General features: G+C 35.1%; 1 protein-coding gene across 9 annotated transcripts in view; it reads left to right on the top strand.

Annotated features, from left to right (window-relative positions):
* The window catches only part of ERBIN (erbb2 interacting protein), a 119,454-nt gene that overhangs the window by 83,785 nt on the left and 12,688 nt on the right, over positions 1 to 22,981 (top strand). For 6 of the 9 annotated variants that reach the window (XR_004237370.1, XM_032095388.1, XM_032095385.1 and 3 more), the window contains 13 exons: positions 1,193 to 1,267; positions 2,568 to 2,712; positions 3,193 to 3,265; positions 4,346 to 4,475; positions 4,805 to 4,920; positions 5,928 to 5,997; positions 7,067 to 7,166; positions 9,163 to 9,284; positions 9,877 to 10,047; positions 10,825 to 11,007; positions 13,188 to 13,305; positions 15,033 to 15,216; positions 16,005 to 17,508. Coding sequence is in view for 8 of the 9 variants with exons in the window: in XM_032095388.1 (XP_031951279.1) it covers positions 1,193 to 1,267; positions 2,568 to 2,712; positions 3,193 to 3,265; positions 4,346 to 4,475; positions 4,805 to 4,920; positions 5,928 to 5,997; positions 7,067 to 7,166; positions 9,163 to 9,284; positions 9,877 to 10,047; positions 10,825 to 11,007; positions 13,188 to 13,305; positions 15,033 to 15,216; positions 16,005 to 17,508 (2,991 nt within the window). In the remaining variant the exon portion in view is untranslated. The remainder of the gene's footprint in view (positions 1 to 1,192; positions 1,268 to 2,567; positions 2,713 to 3,192; positions 3,266 to 4,345; positions 4,476 to 4,804; positions 4,921 to 5,927; positions 5,998 to 7,066; positions 7,167 to 9,162; positions 9,285 to 9,876; positions 10,048 to 10,824; positions 11,008 to 13,187; positions 13,306 to 15,032; positions 15,217 to 16,004; positions 17,509 to 22,981) is intronic. The other 3 variants (XM_032095387.1, XM_032095383.1, XM_032095384.1) reach the window with 2 other exon arrangements.

Raw genomic sequence — 22,981 nt, 5'->3', positions numbered from 1 at the left:
TAGATTCAAGGGAAACTATATTAATTTTAAGTTTGAGTAGTGTTCAAAGTAGTATTTTAAAAGTTGAGGTGCTCTGATTTTTGCTTCAGCATAGATTGACTTGTTTCTTGTTTGTGGTCTCAGAGAAACATATATCTTGTATTTAGAGTCACAAAACATCTCTCTGCTTTTACAAGTACTTTCCTGGGTAAAAGAATTGAAATAGAAGTATAATGAAACTTGCTGACCTGCAATACAATAGAGTCAAGCCTTTGTGTGCCATTAGTAGAATATGCAGAGCTGAACACTTGCCTAATGATGTGGTTTGGAAAATAGGAGAGTGTGTTTAAGGAATTTTTCAACATTATGGTTAATCATCTAGCCCTTACTATTACTGCCATATTCTCATCACAGGGTAGATATTTGTGTAGGAGCCTTAAGCTAACATTTGAGTTATGACTTTCTCTTGGAAAATGAGTTATTGGGAGTCAGGACTGCAACTTAAGCAGAAATCCTGTCTATTTACTATATAACAAAACTTACTTAGTCTTTATCTGAACTTGGCTGTAGTTATTAAGGTGCAGTAATACCTCTTTGGTATTACTTTCTCAGGAGGGAAGTTTAAATAGAAAAGCATATGCAACATGGATGTTTACCAAGAAGGGGTCTTTCCCTGGTACATAAGACACTGTTAACAACAAGTTGTAATGGAAACACAATCCTGCACTTCATTTTATGGATGGAGTGGTTTGCTTGTGTCATGGAGATGCACCATTTGTTGATAGAAAAATGAAATTTGTTTCCATTTTCCCCCAAACCAAAAATTCTGGGATTTTGTAAAACAGGTCCTCTAAGTTGATGGAATTCAAGGTTTTTTAGACCTCTTATATCAAAATTGTACATGTAACATGTACTTAAAGTGTGTGCCTGTTGAAAAAGAATACTTTCTGTAAAAAGCATTAAACCAACAGAAAGCCTTTCTCTAAGATTATTTGGTTCTGTGGTCAAGTTCTTAAAAGTTTTTGTGTATCTAGTATATATTTTAATTTCAAAAGTGAAATATCTGGGTTTTCTTTGATGACCCAGTGAAAAAAGTGTGTATAACAGCTATAGTAAGACATTATTAAAGTTGCAATAGACAAATCACTGGAGTTGTTTTTGCCATTCACTGGGGTTTTTCATAAGTTTTTTTTAAAATGGCTCCCCATTACAGCCTGAAGTACTTGAACAACTGAGTGGATTAAAGGAATTTTGGATGGATGGTAATAGACTAACACTTATTCCTGGGGTAAGTTCTTCTGCTGTGTTAAACATAAAGTACTTTAAATTATGCAGTTATTTGCTTTGTCAGTGATCATGTATGTTGAAGTTATGTAGTTTTAGTGCTACTTAAAGCCAAAAGGCTAAATGGCACTTGAATGCTTAACTAGTCCACTTAAAAATTATCACTGATCATGAGAGCTGCATTCACAGCTTTTGGGTTTGGTTTTTTTTTCATTGAAAGTTACATAGTTCTCATCTGAAAATTATGTTGCAATTTAGGAAAACGGGTAAAAATCTAAAATCAAATTTAGGGCTGAATGGTCCTTCCAAAAAGGGATTATTCTGTGTTAGACAGCAAGTAGGAATTTACAGGATAAATATGTTGTGTGGATTTTTACTGGTCACAGCTGTAAAGCAAGCAGTGCCAATTTTGGTGCTGTGTAAACAGGGAGCTTAGCCAGTTCCTGAGAAGACAGTCTGTTGACTTTGTATGGGTTCCTGACATCTTTCAGGATTACACGTGGTCCAGACTGACCTATTATTACAGTACTTGAGAACCTGTGCTTAAGTTGTAGCAAACTAATAAATGAGAATTTTAAATTTGGGAAGCAGCTGGTTTGTTTGTTGTTTTCAGCCCTAAATCACTAGCAGTCATGTGAAATGTGGCCTTCCTGCCTAGTGAGTAGTATTTGCTACTGTTTTTCCTTCAACTAACTCTTAGACAGTTGAGTGGTTTGATTGTAAAATACAAGCTGAACTGTGTTTTGCAGTAAAATAAAACTGTATTTCTGAAAGTGAAGATTTTAATGAAGTAATGTGCGTGAATTTTAAAGCTTACGCTTGGTTCATATGGAATGGTAATATGAGCTTATATTTTGGCTTGTTTCTTTCAGTTTTGTACAATTAGGGATTCATCATTGTTGTTTTTGAGGTGAAGTAGGATGCAGTTTTACACAAAAGGCAAAAATAAGCATTGAAAATCTTTACTGGAGCGTAATGATGTCCTCACACCATGTGTCTCTTTCTGAAGTCTGTTCTAAACCTTCAGTTACTTGATTCACGGTAACTAACCATTGAATGTGCGGCAGACTGACTTCAGGGACGTACAGAGCTACTGTGGGGTGTCTCTGTGTGTAAAAACATCAGCTGTGCTTATCTGCACAAAATACTTCATTTGGAAGTTTGGGTATTTTGCATAAAATTGTGTTTCGGCACTCTAAGTCTTTTCCTCTGGCATTACACTTGAGAGGCAGTTTGTCAAGTCTGCCAAATTTTTTGTTTTAAACTTGCACTTTCTAGAATGCATTATTTTCTCTTTCTCTTAGTTCATAGGCACTTTGAAACAACTGACCTACTTGGATGTTTCTAAAAACAACATTGAAGTAGTTGAAGAAGGTATTTCAGGTTGTGAAAGCCTGCAAGACCTACTGTTATCCAGTAACTCACTTCAGCAACTGCCAGAGTCTATTGGTTTGTATTTTCAGTTAATTCATGTTCTTAAAAGCCTATAGTTCAGACACAGAGCACTTGAAAATAGAAAAATTACATTCTAGATCTGTTCCAGTTGAGTAGAAGTGCCAATTGTTGATAAAGCTGTTAATGCATGGCTGAATAATAACTTAAAATTGTTTCAGAGCATTCTTTACTTTATACAGTAGTTTGTAAATGGATGAAAAGCTGCTGGCTCTATCAGAAAAAAGCCAATTTCTTTTTTTCCCTGCTTCCACCCGCCTACCTGAATGGTTGACACATTGTAAGCTGGCAAACAAGTTCTGTAAGCTCATCTGTTTATTTCCTTAGGAATACAGCGTTATGGGCGTGCCAGGGAATAGAGAAGATGTGGTTGCTTGTCCATAATGTTGGGGGCTTTTTCCCCTTGTAATTTAAAGTTAAAACTCAGCTTAATGAACTCAAATGTCCATTTTGATTTACTTGTTCCTGTTATTATAGGTTCTCTGAAAAAGGTGACAACACTTAAAATTGATGAAAACCAGTTAATTTATTTGCCAGACTCCATAGGAGGGTAGGTATTTCACCAAAATAAAAAATTGAATTACCTTTCTGAACACTGTTCTCTAACAATGGCTTCTCTTTCAGAGTTTTTGTAACTATTTGATTTCATTTCTTCTACATGTTAATGTTGTAATACAATTTAAAGTGAGTGATTTCATATCTGAGTTCTATTTGCAGCATGTATGTTCTTATTATTTAATACCAAAAGACATATGTTCCTCACATAATGCAGCCACCAATCGATAAAAGAAAAATTGAGTGTGATAGAAAACAAGATACTTAAAGAGTCAGCTTCCTGAAACTGGTTTTTGTTGACAGGAACATGGCTGTGGTAGATATTGCAAATGATTGCCCAATCTCAAAAATCTTGTAAATATGAACATGTATTTATCTTTATTTTTTTATATATAGAGAGAGAGAGACAGAAAGAGAGAGAATTTTCAGCTGTCCATCAGCAGGTTTTTTTAATATATATTTTGGTGTCCAGCAATTTAATTTAAAACTTGCAAGTAATAGCAAAAATAATTGGCTCAGAATTAAGTGCTGTAGAAATGTACAATGTCTTCCAATTTCTTTTCATATATTTTAATTAATACAGGTTATCTTTTGTCAGAGTTTACAAAATACTGCTTCACTGCCAAATTTGTAGGCTCACTGCCTCTAACTCTTGAAATTCTTTGCTTGTTCAGAAACTCCACTCAGCTCTAATTTTTTGAGTATGATCTGTCCCATTCTGAATCTTTTTAATGCCTTACACTGGCATGTTGTCATGTACTACACGAGCATTTGGTGTTGCTGGCCTCATTATTTTCGTTGTGAGGACAGTGTAAAGGAGATTTAAAAAAAATAAGCAAGCTCAAAACAGAACCAAAAACCTGCAATCAACCAACATGAAAAAACACCCACCCCAAAACACATTTTAGGCAATCAATAAAGGATTCTTCTTAGATTTTAATTTCTTTGGGTTTATTTTGAACTACATTTGAGATGAATAATTAATAGTGATACTAATTTCATTTAAACTGCAAGTATTCAATTAATGTTGGATTAATTAATCTGTATAGAGGAGTTAATTTTTTTTTTTTTTTAGATTAATATCAGTAGAAGAACTGGACTGTAGTTTCAATGAGATTGAAACATTGCCTTCGTCTGTTGGGCAGCTCTCGAATATAAGAACATTTGCTGCAGATCATAACTTTTTAACTCAGCTGCCATCAGAGGTATGTATTTAATTGCAAAACTGTAAAATGAATATTTTAACATGTTTATATAGTCTGTACAACTTGTGAAGGTAATAATTTTTGAGAGGATTTTCTTTGTGTATGTTTTTAAAGGAGGATGTGTACAAATATACAGGTTTTTAAATAATGAAATTTGATTTTTTTTAAGCAACAAGCAGGAATTCATTGCTGTGTATTGAAACTAAAACGTTTAGTATGTATGAGTACACTTTCCAGGAAAAATAGCCTCAATACTAATTGTTTTAAAAATTTTCGTATTTATGTTGTGAAGATGAATTAATTCTTTGTGGTTTGTTTTTTTTTTCCAGATTGGAAACTGGAAGCATGTAACAGTGTTGTTTCTGCATTCTAATAAACTTGAATTTCTCCCTGAAGAAATGGGTGATATGCAGAAATTAAAAGTCATCAATCTGAGTGACAATAGGTTTGTGAATGCTTTTAATCAAGTAGAAATTTTATAAAATGCAACAATAATGTAGAGGGATTGTTATGAATACATTATGCTATCTTTCCTTATCTCATGCATAGCTCAGAAGCTGAGTGAGATGTATTTAATGTACTATTGTGGTATTCTGGATCTTGCAGTTCCATTGTATTAAGCTGTCTTTATTTTAATGACTTGGCAGATGCATTGAAGTGCAGCTTCAATACATTGGTGATTGTTAGCATGTGTTTTTCTGTGGAATTAGTCTAGTTATTTTCGTAAAACTTTTGATTCTTACTTAAAGATTTATAGCTTCTTGAATTACATATGGAGCACCCAACAGCATCACAGGATATTGTAAAAAAACCTTGGTGTTCTGTGGAAGGGGGAAAAGAATTGTGTTTTATTGGAGGTGATCATTAAAAATGGAGAAAATGTTTAGCTTTGGGGAATTGTTAGTTTATAGTATTGAAATACACTGGGAGAGAGAAGTCTAGAGAAGCTCTCCCTCCTGTTCTGTCAATCCAGCTTCTCTGTGCTCCATTTGTGGCTTGATTTATCCATTAATGCCAGAGCATCCATTATCCCGGACAGTCCCTTCCCCGTACATGTATCTTTGAGAAAAAAACTGATTTTCAGGTGTAGCATATTTTTCCTTAATTGGCATATATATTGACAGATAAAATGCTGAGGATTCAGAGTTGTTAATTCACGTTAATTGTCTCCACATTTAAGTTACTCAATTGAATTAAATTCAAGTTACAATGTAACTTCTTTGTTTTAAGCTACTTGCTAAACTGGGCAGACATAAGTTTGTCTTGTTTGCTTGGGTTGTTTTTTTTTAATATGAATTTAAATTACATGCTGTAGCCTTTCAGCTCTCAATATTTATTAATTCAGCTTCATATGGATATGTTCTTTTGAAATGTTTTACATGCTAATGCAGGGTTGTTTAAAGTCTTAACAGTATGGTTAAATGTACTTACATAAATTATTTTAATTTACAGACTGAAGAATTTACCATTTACCTTTACAAAACTGCAACAACTCACTGCTATGTGGCTATCAGACAATCAGGTAAATTTTTTTAATACTGAAAATAAATAGTTGTTGACTTCATTCCTAGTGGGATTGACAAGAAAAGAGCCATCTCTTAAATAGAGACCTAGTACTGTGTGCATCAATACTTTCTTGACATTACTGTGTCAATTCTGCTGAAGTAACCAATACGGAGCTTACCTGTCTCTGGAGACTTATATTTCTGGAGAAGTTTTGCACTGTGAGGAAATGCAATTTAACAGATGTTGGGAGGGGTTTTGTTCATTTGTTTTTGTTGTGTTTTTTCTGTTTGGTTTTTGTTTTGTTTTTTGTTGTTTTCTTGTTTTCTTTTGTTCAGGCTAATTTACACAGGAGAGTTAGTGCTTGATAAGCTAGAACTTAAATGTTTAGCCTGCTGTTGCTTTCACAGCTATACCAGTGGGGAAACTCAGCATGCCTGGTTTTGAGTTAGGTTTCTTGCCACACCTTTTGAACTGTGTGACTGTTCAGCTTTGAAGCCGTTAAGCAGTAACTCATGTGCTTGTAGCTTGTATTTTTCCTTTTTATTAAAGTCCTTGGTATTATGCTGATTTTCTGAATGGCGTTAAGGTAGACAGGGCTGTCAGAAATCTAATAGCCTCAGATGTGCACTTCTTCTAAAACAGTAATTTAAAGAATCCCCTGCCCTTCCCTGTAAAGGGTGGAGGATGTTCAATCTGGTGTCAAAGTGAACAAACAAGAATACAAAATTTTTCTCTTTATATGATTGCAGCTTTAAATAGCCAGATATATCTGTGCATTTCAGATCAGCATGCTTTGGGATAGTAGTAAGTACCAACAAGAAACTGGGTTACTTTTTGAATATCTAGTGTTTGCTTTTCACAAAAGCTGTTGCTGAGTTTCTCCTCAGTCAAAGCCTGTCATCAGTCAAATACAGACATGTTAATATCTTCATTTTGTGAAAATTCTTCAGAGGAGAAATGGTTTAATACAAGGAAGAGTAGTCTTCAAAGTCATGGGACAGGCATGCTCTATGATATGTCGGTCATATTTACTTTTATATATATATATACTCTCATAACATAGCTTTCTTTCATTTACTTTCTAGTCTAAACCACTTATCCCTCTTCAAAAAGAAGCTGACCCTGACACACAGAAAACAGTACTTACTAATTACATGTTCCCTCAGCAACCAAGGACTGAGGAGGGTAAGGAATTTCTGAAATGCCGTGTCACAGTGGTCACTTTTGACAATAATGGGAAGGCTTCCTGCTAACATGATTTTCACTAAATAGTACTTAAATAGAAGTTTGGAGTATACTTGTAAGAATGATGAGTTGTGTCTGATGAATGAGAACAGTAACTTAATGAGATTTAGATATTGGTAAATTCTAGATGAAACTATGTCAGTGAGCAAGGTGAGAAATGGACTGACAGGAACACGTTCTGTGATGGTTGCCACTCCCAGCGTGACACCCTCATTCCTTTCAACAGAGCTTAGTGGTTTGGGGTGAAATTCCCTTTAGCAGGTGTTAGCTTCAAACTGACTATTTTAACAAAATGTTTCCTCCATTACGAAGTACATATTTTTTGAAAAGTACATAGCATTCTGTGGTTTATTTTGAAGTGAAAAAACATCACTCCAGAAAAAGCATATTGCTCACATGTAGTTTGAACTGTTTTTATAAAAAGTAAGGCACGAAATTTTAAGCTCTTACCAGAAAGTTATTTCAGCACAGTTGTGAAATAGTTAGGGAAACAAGTAATGTTCCACTATTAAGCCCAACAGGAGTTAGGAAAGAGTTAAATAAGTTTATTTTTCCACTTTCTTTCCCTTGCAAGGTAAAGGAAAAAGTTTGTGCTGCTTTAAAAGAAATAAAGTGGGGGGCAATATATTAATGGAAATAACTGAAAACTGACAAGTTGCAACATTCCTTGTTCTGTGGCACAGGTGTCTAGTACACTGAGAGGGGAGTAATCAAAAACATAAGCAAAAGCAGTAAATTGTGCGTCACTTTCAGCGCCTTCTAATGTATCTGCAGTACCTCTGATAGAATGTGAGAATTGGGAGATTCAGTGAAGTTCAAGATTGTTCCTGAAAGTGTTCTCTCCATTTGAACTCTGTTTTTCTCAGGTTCTGGGGTTTATTTCTGTAGACAAGGAAAGGACTGTTTGTTTGGCTTAAGCTGACCGAACACCTGTCTGAGGTAGTCATTCCAAAAAGGTTTCAGGTTCAATAGACAGAGCTTTTAAGTTGGTTTTTGGTCAGGAAGTCTCAGTAATCAGGATAGTGAAGTTTATTATAATATTTTTAGATGTATTAAAATGTAAGTGACCCAGTAAATGCAGAGTAACAAATACGCCATTGCACTTACTGAGCCCTAAAATTAAGTATTTCTCTGTGTCAGGTATAGAAGTGGTTAATATGAACAGTCTTGATATCGCTAGTGAAGGATATACATTTGCTGGGTGATAGTGGCAGATTTATTAGACTATTTGTCATGCTAAAAGTAGAACCTGGCTGATGTAACACCAGGATATGCTAAAATAAGAGACAGTGGGTACCTACAAAGTTTATTTATTCTCTTGTAAAATTAAGCAAGGAATACTTGTAAAACCCCTGTCAACTGCATAACTTCTGCAAAATCATGCAGATTAACTTAACCTTCAGGTTTAGATGCTTACATTTCTTTAGGATTAGTAAGAATGCAGGTTTTTCCTCAGTAAGTCATTCTTAGTTTTCATTTTTAAATTTTCATTAAATGAAATCAGATGAATGTTCTTGCATTTGCATAATGATATTAAGCACTGATAATAGGCTATATAAATCTATACAGGTATAATTTATGTTTTTATATATATACACACAAATACATTATTTCATATTTATATATAGAATAAAACCACTTAGCAGAGTTCGCTGAAAATTTTCAAGTGTGAATGTTGAGACTAATGTACAGCTGAGCATATGATTTTTTTTTACAGGTAGGGATATTTCTAATATAAAAGTACAGCCAAATTCATAAAGCAGTGGTATTGCATCTAATCTTCAATTAATGGTGCTGTTAGTCTTTTATCTTTTAAAAAGAATGAATACAAAGCACACCAATCCCATCCAAGAGAAAGAAAATGAGTATATGTTATTTTGCATAGTGTATCCTGTTCTTTTAAGAGCTTCTTGCGTTTGTTTTTTTTTTTTTCCAGTTATGTTCATATCTGATAATGAAAGTTTCAATCCATCTCTGTGGGAGGAACAACGGAAACAGCGTGCTCAGGTGGCATTTGAGTGCGATGAAGACAAAGATGAGAGAGAGGCACCACCACGGGTTAGTATTGAATTTATTTTTGCATACTTGGTATTTCCCTCCCTCTCATTTCCACCCTTAATCTCAGCCTTTTCCTTACTTTGGCTATGGGTTTCACTCTGTTGAATAAATCAAGTCATCAGTTACTAGTTTAGAGTATCTAGCAGGATGAAACACTATGGTTTGGATTTTTTGTTGTGTTTGCTTTCAGTCTGGGCATTATTTGGCCAAATCATTTTCAGCAGGGCACAAGGGAAGAACTCAAGCTGATACGTGGCAATGTAGGGCCTAACTAGGAGGCCACCTGACTAATAGTGCTGGGGACAACAAGTGGGGAAACCGTGATAAATACTGATTTTATTTTGAGTGAATTACTATTGGCTTAATCCTTGCTTGGAGTCATTGAACATGTTGGGGGAAAGGGAGTGAAAGCAATTCATAATCTTGCCTAGTTGTGTAAGCTTATATCTGCCTCAGTGCAGGTACACTTGAGTATCAACGTGGAGTTCTAGATTATTCAGTGGTTTAGCCTAACTAATTTTTTTTTTTAAAGCTTATGTTTTAGTTCTAACATTTAAATAAATGTAGAGCCTTACTGCTTTTTGTTATACAGGAGGGCAATTTGAAGAGGTATCCAACTCCATATCCTGATGAACTGAAGAATATGGTCAAAACAGTCCAGACAATTGTACACAGACTAAAGGATGAAGAATCTACTGAAGATACTGCGAAGGAGTCAAAACGAGAAGTCCAGACAGTTTCTGTGAAAGATGTGGGGGTAAAGGTTAGAGATAGCATTATCTTCTGGTTTTGTAAGAAATTACAAAGACTAAAGTGTCATTGCTTCCTTTTAATTCTCTTCTCCCTCCCCTCTGACGCTTTAGCAAGAAAAATTGTTTAGATTATATAGAACACAGTTTACCTCTTCCCCACCTAAGGAGGTCTGTAATAAGCGTCTGATTTACAGTAGCAGTCTTCCTCCTACACTAAGAACAAGAGAAGTGACTGAATTCTCAGGCAAATAAAAACTGTGGATGTCTTAAGGAGCTGACTTTGGTTTTTGGAGGACGGCATCTTTGTCATCCTCTGATCCTCTTTTATCTGCCAGACTTTACAATGAAATTTTGATAATCTCTAAGGATTTTACTGCTCCCCTCATGACTGAAGGTTTTGTGTGATAACAAGCATAACGGGCTGGCAAAAGTGTCCAGAGTCTCTAAGAGTTTGATGCAGCATGATAGGTGATAGGACTATTTTTTGGTGCTGACATAGAATCATTGTAGGTATTGGCCTTTTTGATTTTTTTTTCATTTGACTGGAAATGTAATGGTACAAATTGACACCAGTAAGGAAAAGAGTCAAACTGATTGACACAGGCTAGGGACTGTATCTTAGTAATCTGTGGCATTGTTTTAGCATTTCATACCTGGTGCATTCTGTACTTTATCATTTCAGAGCTCAGGTTTTTCCATTCCATTTTCCAAAAATACATAATGTTGGCTCTATATGTCCCTAAAAATCTTTCAGCATGTTTTTTCTGCTAATATTCTTAATTCTGTAGACTTCAGAAACTGGTTCAATAAAGAACAAAGCCGATGAGAGAAAGCAGTTTTCAACAGGAAGCTCTGTGCAGAAGCCTAGTGAACCAGAAGCTGAGCACAGCACTGCAAATTCACAGATGACTGCACTTGTTAAAACCTTGCAGAACACGAAAACAATTGTCAACCATGAAGAAATGCTTGAGGTATGGCATTGCAATGAGCATTGTAGCAGTCAAAAACTGTGCTGGTGTTGTACTGAATTTGTTCTTCTGGGAGATGAAAATTTCTGTTGACAACAGGAGAAAGTTGGCCTCCATATGTGTTATAAATTCAGATGGTTTTCAATACAGTATTTTTCTTGCTTCAGATTTTGTTAAGTAAAAGTTGAAACAGCTATTTAAAAGTTCATAGTAAAAGATGCATGCATTTAAAGAAGAATAAAGCAAACTCAATTAAAGGTTGACATAAACTCTGAAAAGACTCATATTTTGGTAGAATTCTCCAGTTGTTGCTTGATTGTCAATACTTCATTAAATAATCACTTTTAATTGTTGCTGAAATGAGAAAACATCAGATCAGTGGTAGCAGTAAAGTTTCTGTATCCAACTATACACATGCATTTCAAATGAAAAGCGGAAGGTGGGTTTTAAAATACTCCTCTGTGTTTACTAGTGAGCTATCAGGAATATTACTTGAAATGTATTTACCTCTTATAGTGAAGGATTTTAAACTTCTGAACTTCGCATTTCTCTGTCAAACGCCATGTATTCATTTATTTAGAAAGTTTGAGATTTATGACAAATTTTGGAAGTTGTCATTCAATCAGTTCCCAGTCACAACCTGTAAAATACTTCTTTCATAGTTTCACAAGTGGATTTTTTTTTTTTTTTTTTTTTTTGCCTGTGTTGTGTAAGCTGTGGAATGTGCCTATATCATACTTATGGTGAAGAGACTTGAGGGACAGGCAGTTGTGGCTGTCACTGGCTACTTCCCACTAGGGTGTTCCTGCTTCTGCATGCTTTTTGAAAATAATGGTATTGACATATTTTCTTTAATTTAAAGATGTAATTTCAGAAGATCATGATAGTTGTCTAATGATAGTGACAGTAAGTCTTTGTAGCTGTAGTAAGTAAACAAGGAAGGTATAGTGAAGTCCTTACTTCTGTGTATTTCCTTACTTCCTGCTGGTAACAGTTTTGCAGAATCCACATAGCTAAACTTTGCATGTGTGTATGCTTTCCATTTCAGCATTGACTTGTATGTTACATCCAAGAGGAAGGGAATGTGGTAGATGCAGTGAAGAAGTTGGTTGTTCAGACTGTAGAGAAAAGCAGATGGATTTTTATTTTTAATTAAGACTATCGTAGCTTGTTTGCTGCATCTCAGTCAGGTTTGTCCTTCCTGCAGACCCAGGAACTGGCCAGGTAATTGGTATCATGGGAAGGTGGTGCTCCAATAGGTTCCATGCATTAAGTATTCCAAAATAGTAAGAAAAAGTGAACATGGACAGACTCTTTTTGCAATATGCAACATGGATTTCATAGCAGGAGGCATGTTCACTGAAAGAAATTTCTGCTTCGAGGAAAGAAAGTTTGTTGGGGGTTTGTTTCTTCAAAATATTACTGGAAGCAACTGGGTTTTGAGGATAAATGAATATAGGGATGGCAGTTGGATACTGAATAAATTGCATGGCTGCTCGTGCAGCAGCTTTGTCTATTAATCTCTCTCATAAGTGCACTGAGTTCCATCTTATGGTTCAGAACTCGTGATTACTAGCTTAAATGTATTCAGCGCTGCTTTATTCTTCTGCCATTGCTCTTGAAATTAAATAACCTCTTTTCGTTTTGGAATTTACCCCCAGCAAGCTACCCTTACTCTGTTTTTGTTAGATGGACTAGGCAAGCCAAGCTCCTTCAGTCTTTTCGCACAGCATACCTCTCCATTCCTGACTGTCTTGCTCATGCTACTCTATAGGTGTTCTAGTTTGAGCTCTTTTCTTCAAAACCAGCTAGTCAGTCTGCAGTGTTTGCTGGTTCAGTGATGACTTTGTGACGTGGACTCAACTGGGTGCTCTCTCCAGTGGTGGAATGAAGGCTTCATCTGCTTGCTCCAAGTAGTTTTTTGCAATTAAAGTTACCTGTTGGAGTGTCATCCCACAGAGTTCATCAGTGACAATGCAAGTCTGCATGTGCTACTCCTTAAAGATAATTCAGTTGACTTGCACTGTAGATGCACTACAAAGTTGTTTTGTTTTGCCTATGTTATATGGCTGATCTGTCTTTTTACCCCTTTATTGTTTAGTGGGTGATAGTTTAGATAGCATTTACTTTAAACATTTAAGCTACTCTTTGAAATGGACAGCATAAAGCTGTTTTTCCTTTAGCAGGAGTCAGAAGAATTGTCCTCTGATGAAGAGATGAAAATGGCAGAAATGCGACCACCACTGATAGAAACCTCCATAAACCAACCAAAAGTGGTAGCCCTAAGCAATAGCAAAAAAGGTAAGATACCATAAAAAGCATTGGAAGTGTTCTGTTATTTGGATAATTTTTTGACTCAAAGTGGCTAGTTTTTCCAATTAAATTAAGTAGGCTTAACTCATATGTTTTAAAAGAAAGATGATTAATTCCCTAGTTAAGCAATGAAAGCAGGAAAAAATTGCATTTACTTGAGTGCATGTTAGAGAAAGCTATGTTGATACCCTAATTTTCTTGATTCTTGTCAGTTTAAATCAGATGGGAAGAGAAGGAGGATGTGTTTTGGGGGGTTTTGATCTTGAACACACTCTTGATATGCTTAATACAAGGGTTGCAGAAAGTGGTATTGGAAATACTCTGTATCTCCCTCTTCACCCAAATTTTGTGAATTATTGCTGCTATAGGCAGTTGCTATAACTGCTGCTATAGGCAGAGGTATCACTTATTTAAATTTCTGTATGGAAGCTATGCTCACTTCCTAAGGTTTAAGAATAAACTTTCCTTGTGGAAACTCTTTCTCCAGAGTTATTTTACTCTTTTATTTTTCTTCCTTCTTCTAGCATGAAACTTCTGAACATTTTTTTTGTTAACTAAATTTTACATTTTCTGAAATATAAATTTGGTTGGGGTAACCATTTCCTTAAGAGTAAGAAATGGCCTAGGATTCAGAGAAAACATGATCTAAAAATGGGATAGGAAATAGTATTTTGCTTCATATGATAACCAAGTCCAGTACGTCCAGGACAAAAGGCTTTTCTGGACATTAGATGTAAAAAAGTGAGATTTGGTGAGGAGAACCACATGGTGGAAGCAGCAAGAGTCTGCTGAGGATCACATACAGATGAAAAGGTGGATGCTTATAAATGCAGTCCTTGGATTTTAATGTCTGACTAAAGTACCAGGTCAAAACTTCTTTCTTGTTTCTGAAGATAGACATTAGTTCCACAAATTGTATGTGTTTGGCACCTGTAACTGGCTTGAAGCAAAAATTTAAATGTATTTGTTTCTACGCTCGTGTCAGAATCACGGCTGGCTTGAATTCCCCCAGAGAAATTATTTTTATACGGATGTAGTATGTAAGTATGCATATATTATGCAAGAATCAATGTGCACAGGGGTAAATTACTCTGAAAATGTTGTCCTAAGGGATCTGCAAAGCATGGGAATGCATTGGATTCAAGATCTGCAGAAGAACATTTTTCATTGCTGGGTTTTTACTTTTACTAAAAAGCTATATGGAGCTTATCCAGTGATGTAGATGGTTCCAGAGTACTTGGTCTAGTAAATAGCACTTTAACAATAATAGAATGTTCAAAATCAGGAACTGTGTACCCTTTCAAAATACTGCATGTGAAGCAGCTAATTTTCTTAGGGTCCAGTAGACTCATACAATATACAACTTTGAAATCCTTATAGTAACAGAAGTATGATTTGATAGATATTTTAAGGAAGTATTCAGTAATGTAGCACCAGTGTATGACAAGGAAAATGGGAATAAAGCAAGAACTTGGATTTAATTAACAGATAAAGTCTGTTTACATTAGGCCAGATATTTTTGAAAATAGGAATGATTTCCAACAGTATTTTGTAAGTTTAAGTGAACTTTGCAAAGGTGTTAGCTTACATTTTAGTTTCTGGTAGTAAGAATTACTGAAGAACAAGAGACAATTTCTAAATACTATACATATACATATGAAATAGCTATTGATAAGATCTGTGTATCTAACTGAATTGGCAAATTTTTATTTCAGATGATTCAAAAGACACTGATTCCTTATCAGATGAAGCTACCCACAATAGTAATCAGAATAACAGCAACTGTTCCTCTCCTTCTCGAATGTCAGATTCTGTTTCCTTGAATACTGACAGTAGCCAAGATATTTCTTTCTGTTCTCCTGACAAAGAAACACATGCTACTGTTTTATCCAAAATCAGGTTTGTAAGATACTGTGAATGACTAAGCAAATACAATGGAAAAATGTTACTTAATATTTTATATTGTGTTCATTCCTCTAATTCATTCATTTATTGTTCTTTTATTTTTGAAAATTTTAATGTTTTATAGTAAGGTTAATAATGTTCTCTTAAGGTCAATAAGGTTCTAGTAAAAAAAACTTGCAGAGACTAACATCAGTATACAATACATGGTTCCCATTTCTCTTAATAATAGGGGGTAATAATTTTATCTTTTTAAGTTTTTATCCCTAAAAAATATATCAGTATTCCATTTTAAAGGTCTGTGGTTTTATTTGCTAATTTTGAAAATCAGTTTGAAAATCAGCATGACTATTAAAGGTTCTTAAAAACCTACGAAGAATGGAATTACTCTTCTAGAGCTTTTAGTTAAAAAGTGCCATTTTTCATAAAAACTGCCAATACAAACAAGACAATTGTCCAAAATGGAAACTGAAAGAAAGTTAATAAAAAAACCTTAAATTATTGTCACTTTTTACTTCTTGACACTTTTGAACTGTTTTAAATTATTCTTGTTGAATTTAGACAAACTTCTGAAATCACAGGATGCAAAAATGTTGCCCAAATGAGCCCTCTATATAACATATTTCTTCAATATAAGACAGCAAATCATAAATCTGTTTCTTTGTCTTGTATTGCATGCATAGCATGGCTGCATATTAATGTTAATTTTCTTCTAAAATGATTCTTAGAGAAACATGTTCATGCTTATGAGAATTTCTTTTAAGAGCCATCTTTTTTTCCTCCAGGCGAGAAGATGAAAATTTGAATAATCTTTTGCAAAATGGAGGAGAATTGAGTATAACAGTAGAAGAAAAACTAAATATGCAAGAGAAGGTTACAAATTTGTCTGAATATGAATTAAGCATTGAAGAAAGATTAGGCCTGATAGGAAAAGGTGTTGATCTAAGCACTCCTATGGAGGAGTCTCACAAATTAGACCAAATAAACATGAATATCAATAAACTGGTTAGTGAAGAGGCAGTGCCAGTTCCTGTAGAAAAGTTAGAAACACAGAAAATGGTTTCAGTAATGGGCTTTTTGAATAATAACACAAAAGAAGAAAGTCAGCACTTGGAAAATGGAAATAAATATCATATAAATAAAGTAAATGGACATCCTGAGGAAACAGTACCGTCTCCCAGTAAAGACAAACTACCAAAAAGCACTACAGTTGATGGGGATTCTGCTGAGCTGTCTGTTTCTAGAAGCACTGAAGATTTGTCACCACAGAGAAGTGGTCCTGTGATGAAATCTCACAGCATCACAAGTATGGACAGCGGTGGGCTGAAAATCTATGATAGTGTAAATGAGAATGGATCTCAACAGCTAAACTCAGCGGTAAAATCAGGATCTGATACTGCAGATGGAAAAAACATAGTCCGAAGTAAATCTGCTACTCTTCTCTATGATCAGCCTTTGCAGGTTTTTCCTGGGTCGTCATCATCATCTGATTTAGTATCTTCTACAAAAACGGTGTTCAAGTTTGACTCAAATCACAATCCTGAAGGTGCTAATGTAGTGAGAGGATCAGTGACAGGTGGTGCACAGATGCTCTGTGCTCCCCAATACAATATTCAGTACAGCAGCAGTGCAGCAGCAAAAGATGCCTTGTGGCCCCAGAAACAAAACACCCAAGTAGAACAAGGGAGTTTACCTCCTTCACGTCTGCTTAGGTCTGACAGTACAGAAACTCCCAGCTATGTAAAGCATTCTGGCAACATGAATTTCTCCAATCATAACAATGTCCGGGCCAGTGCTGTGTACAGCACTCATCAGCGGATGGCTGGGAGACACACAGATCTGTGGGCCGTTCCACCAGGAGCAACCAGGCACACTCTTCAAAGGCAGAGCAGTGTGTCTTCTACAGCTTCCATAAATATCGGGGATAGTGGCCCTTCAAGGCGGACCCAAGTGCCTGAAGGGGACTACTTAACATACAGAGATTTGCATTCAATGGGAAGAGCTCCAGCAGTAATGCCGGGACAGCAGAGGCCTCTCTCTGCCCGGACATACAGCATTGATGGTCCAAGCGTGACCCGACCACAGAGTGCGCGGCCGTCGGTGAGCGAAATACCGGAGAGAACTATGTCAGTCAGTGACTTCAATTACTCACGGACTAGCCCCTCAAAGAGAGCAAACCCAAGGGTTAACTCTGAGCACTCGTTGCTAGACCCTGCAGGAAAAACTAAAGTCCCTCATGACTGGAGGGAACAGGTGCTTCGACATATTGAGGCTAAAAAGCTAGAAAAGGTAAAACCAATAATTCTGGGGTTTTTTTCTACTTTTCTGTTACCTAGATATGGAATAAGATAAATACTCTGTTTTGAACAGCTTTTAATTACTAGTGAAAATCAAATTTTGATCCTGCTTTAAAAAAAATTAATGTGTTTGTGATGAGTATCTGAGAAACACTCAGATGGTAGACTGTAAATGTACTTTTCCCCCAAAGAAAAAAAAAACACTGTTGTTTTTACATCATACTTGCCAGTTTAGCCAAAATTCTTTTGAATACATGAAATAATGTCATACAGACCTCCTAGACTGCAAGGCCAGCTCTTTTAAGTTAGGTAATTTTTATTGTAGCTTTGTGTTCACAATATACTAAAATACTCCCTGACACTTCATCTTTCTGTTCTGCCTTTTTTTCACCCTATTTCTTCTCTTTAGGAACAAGAAAAAAGAAAATCAGTAAAATCTATTTGGCAGTATAGGCCTGCAGCTTTAGTTGCTGAAGAATTCAAAAGCCATAATTATCATGTATTTGCCTCCAAGCCAGTTATCTTTTGAAGTTGGGTATCTGACAGATTGTTGAATGAATATTTATTGCTGTGAGATGAGAACACTTAAAAATCTTGTTCATTTCAGAAAAATCACAGTAGGTTTTGATATAAGTAGAGATGATGAACAGCATTCTTTATGTACTATAAATGCCATCAAAAATTTGAGCTGATATGTAGAGCTGAACAATTACATATCTTCAAAGAATTTGAGTAGCGCCTGGAAGAATGTAATCTCTACTGTCCAGCTAACCCAGTTGAAAATATCATCACTAAAAATGGCTAGAATGTCATTAGCCAGAGCATGCTTCTTTGGAAGGGAATTGAGTAAAGCATCCAAATGACAGTTTGATTATGCCAGCTAGATGGATTCTGTTTTTTAGTTTCTTTTCTAAGAACATAGTTTGCTTTGTAATTATTATGCTAAATACTTGAATATCTATGATAGCTAGAGAAATTTAATTGGAGATGGTTGGAAAAATTACTTTTAATAATGATTTTTCTTTAGAAATCCCAGTATTTGGAGGGATGGGATTGCTTTTTGTTTTTTGGGGGGTTTTGGTTTGTTTTTTTTCAAGTTGCATAAATTCTGGTGACAGAAAGGGCTGGGTTTCATTTTTTAAAGAAACCTGCACAAAAGCTGTACATATTCTTCTGATCCAGGTGGTCACCTGGAACAGGAAGTTTCTTGGGGTAGTACTGTGCTGTCATGTGGAGACCCTTTGTCCCACAAAAGGGTCACTAATCTCATCATGTTCCAACTCTAATAAAATGGGCATTCCCTCATTTTCCATTCTCCTGGATGGATATATCAAATCTTACATGAAATTACAAGAGAAGCAAAAATACCAGCAATCCCTGAGTACAGGGGGAAGCAAAACTTCAGTGTGCGTCTAATGCAGTTTGTTTGTAGCTTGCTCTTTGGCATGTTAGGAGTGCTGTTTCATGCAGCAGTGATACCTCTTTGGGTCTGCAGCAGTGTAGTCACCTTTACTTAAATGTCATCAACTGCCTGACCTGATTCCATTTGTATCTGACAATACTTTTCATTATGCTTTATAGGTAAACTTTAATTTTTCCTACTAGACTGATTTTTAGCTGTGCATTTAATTTAACAGATCTTTTAAGTCTGTTTTGTATGGGTTTTTTTGTTCTGGCCTTGAAGTGTTTTAAAGTAACTTGTACTTATTAATCTGAGACTCACTTGTGGGTTTAAAAGTGAACATGTATATTATTGTCTACTTTATATTCTCTAGGATATAACTGACTTAAAAAGGAAAATCTGAACTGTGAAACATGTAGATACAATCCTTTATGGCAGCTGGCAAATATGATAATGTGGAAATTCTAGGATATAACCGAGTATTTCTTAGTTCTTTTTAAATAATGCCTTTGATATTTCTGTTTGTAATTAAAAATTAGCCAAGTGGTGAGAGTGCTTTATCTATAAAGCAGACTTCTGAAACGTTTTGAAGTCTGAAAAACAAATCCAGTTATTAACAGAACTCATTTAAGGAACAAGTTCAATTACAGAGCTTGTTTAAGGACATTTATAGGAAACTACTTCGACAAAGCTTTGCATGGATTTGAAATGGCATTTCATTTTTTTAAATCTTAAGATACAATACTGAAAAAAACATGTATACAAAATTAGGCATTTTGATGAATATGAAGTACCTATTTTCTTGACCAGTATAGGTTAATAGTATTACTTTTGGTGGGACTCCCCCGTTATTCAATTTAATCATGTTTATAATTTCTATCCTGTTCTTATTAGGAAGTAGGGAGTAGTGGGCTTTTGGGGATTGCTTTTGTTGGTTGTTGTTTTGTTTGGTTGGATTTTTTTTCCTTTTCCTAAGCTCATGTTGAATGTGGTTTTTTAACATTTAGTAACTGAGGAGAGAGGGAGGAGTGAACCCACTTAAATTTGTCCAGTGGTGTCTGCTTGGTGGACACATTGGAGAAGCTAGTTCCTTATTTATTAGCCATTTTTACCTGATATAGGTGGGAAAAAACTTCTAAGAGTTTAATTTCATGAGCAGAGATACAGAATAGTTTTAAGTCTAGCAAAAATGATTTAACAATGGTTCCAGCTAAATAGCCAGCATTTGTAATACCTTTAATAAACTGTAAGGGTCGTGGTATAGGCCATTCACTTAAGAGTTGGACTTGATGATCCTTGTGGATCCCTTCGAACTCAGAACATTCTGTGTTTCTGTGAAATGTAGAGAATAACTAAAATTATCCATCTGGGTGAATGAAGCTGAAAATAGTTCATGAGACCATTTGTAAATAGAAGTCCTGCATATATGAGAAGAAACAATTTTCTTACCTGATGCAAAGCATATTTTATTGGGGGATACAGGAGCTTATTTATATGTCAAACTGCTCTCTAGTGGTTGTATACATAAGATGTTGGAAAGCATGTAGTCAATTCTGCCCCACCCCCAACCTCAAAAATGAAGTGCACAGCAAGTTTTAAAAACAATAATATTTTTCAGCGTATTTTCCTTTTTGAGTGTGACTTGCCCATTTTACTACCAGGTATGTTACAATAGACTCCTACAGTATTCCTGTTGGCTTTTATTTAGGAATTAAAACTAAAATACCGCCTGTGTAAAAACACTAGTGTCACACATTTTAATGTGTGGTAGAGGAATTACTCTTTCATAAATTGCAGTAAGAAATATCTGCAACAGTTACATGTAAATATCTATTACATGACCTTGCTGAGTATACAAAATTAGTTACTGAGCCTGATTGTCCTTCCCTTTCAAACGTATATTTTCTTTTTTTTGTTGTGGATCAAGAAAAATTTTTGTTTGTGGGCGTTCATTAGGTGTGTGTTTGCTTTCAATTCTAATTTAATCTGAAATTAAGTTCTCTGTTTTTTATCTACTTTATCTACTATTTATCTAAAATGCAGAGCTTTCAGAGGAGGGATCGTAGGTTAATTCCTTCTTTTTTTTCTTCAGAGTTGTCAGTGTACGGTGCCTTATTAAAAGAAAAATGTCTAGTTGTTTCAGTACTAATACAGAATTCCAGTTTTAATCAAAGTTTGAAAGTTTTTCTTCAACACTTTTTTTTATGCTAGATACCTAACATGCAAAAATATTTTAATTGATACGGCCTCAGATTTTTTCCCTAGTTAAACTTGCTTCAGTGTGTCAAGGACCGTGACTTCAGTGGGTCATACATAAAATTAAATGCTTAAGTGTTTATAAGATCAAAGCCTGAAGAATATTTTTACATATTTACATATCTGATAAATTACAGGAGTATTATCTATTTAGTAGTTGTTAGTTTTAAATTTTTATTTTAGTTACATTTACCTTTTTTTCTCCTTTTTGAATGGACAACTGAGCCATCAGGTGTTATAATGATATTTTGTGGAGTTCAGAAGTCAAAACACCACACTTTAAAAGGAATAAAATTCTTGTGCATTTGATATGTAAACAGCAAAAGTTCTCAATCTGCAAACATTTTCTGATAGTAGAATTAAAATTATATGTAGTTTTTCCATATGTAACTCTTCAGTAGGAAGAGTCTGTTATGTCTATTCTCTGGATGGTGGGAATGAAAACTGAAGGGATTTCTAGACACTTAATATTGTCTCAAAGGATAACTTATGTCCACCTTTACCTTACAGTTGATTCTAGGTAATGTTACATAAACAAATAAATAAGACTAAGGCTTAGCAGTTAAGGTACCAGTTAAGGCTATTTCAAGATAGATAGAATGTAGAGTCCTGTTCCCTGCAGATACTGAAATTATTAGTTCTTTTTCTAAGCCAAAATTTCATGGATTGTCATGATGGATTCCAACCAGTCTTAAAATTGCAATATTATTCCATATAGATTCTCCTAAATAAATTACACTATTTCTTTTCTTGCACCTAAATTAATGCATGAAGGCATTGCAATTCCCAAAACATGCCCTTTTGGAGTCTGAAATGTTAATTCTTTCATAAGCTGCAAAATGGAGAATACGTTCTGGCTTTTATCATTTAAAAAAATACAAAGTAAGCCCCAGAATTATGCTACTAGCTGCCTGCATCTAAACTGATTCCATTAGAGGCTCATTTTGACTACAAATGAGGATGATTATGATGAACATACCTATTATTACTTTGTACACAGCCATTTTCTCGTGATGTATTGTAGTTTCTGATATGGACTATTGATGGCTGAATAACTGATTTCTAGTAAATGTAGCTTTCACAAAAATGTGCTGAAACAGGACGTGTATATTTCGTAGTGTGTATCAGTTCAGAGTAACTGAAATAATACTTCTCAAGCCTCAAATATTTGAATTATTATTTTGCAGGCCATTATGCCTTAAGACACTGTATCAAACCAGGTGACTAATGGAGTTGGTACTTAGAATTAACCATCGTATTTAGTCTGAAGTTTAGATCATGTATTTATTCCATATTCAATTTTTAATAATTTGGAGTAAAAATCAGGGGGGTTAATGGCATCTGCATATTCAGATTTCAGAAAATGTCTTCTCTGGTACAGCAGTCTTCAGAAATTTTTGTAGGAAATGTACAACCTTCATCGTTCTCGTGTTGAGAAACAAAATTAATAGGGATGCTGTTCACACTCCAAATGCATCAGTTTCTCTCATCCCAACTAAAATAGGTAGAGGACAAATACTCTTGTTTTGTCCCTAGGAATCTCTTCTTCTGTTAAACTAAAACTTTCTTACAAGCCCATGTAATTTTAAATAGTGTCTATTTTGTACTGTTAGTACAGCTTCTGGGTTTCTTCTAATTTAGCGTTGAAGTGCTGTGCTCAGGTAGGAAAGGAGAGTAACTGTGTTTGCAGTGTTCTCAACTCTTCCCTATATCAACTGCACAATCATTTTTTGTACTTTAGGTAAGAGTCTCTTCCAAGAGAGAAGGTTTTATAAACCCTTGGAAGTTCATACTTCCCAGATTATGT

This window comes from Corvus moneduloides, chromosome Z, assembly GCF_009650955.1.
Source record: "Corvus moneduloides isolate bCorMon1 chromosome Z, bCorMon1.pri, whole genome shotgun sequence".
Lineage (NCBI taxonomy): Eukaryota > Metazoa > Chordata > Aves > Passeriformes > Corvidae > Corvus > Corvus moneduloides.
This window is presented reverse-complemented; position numbering and strand designations above follow the sequence as displayed.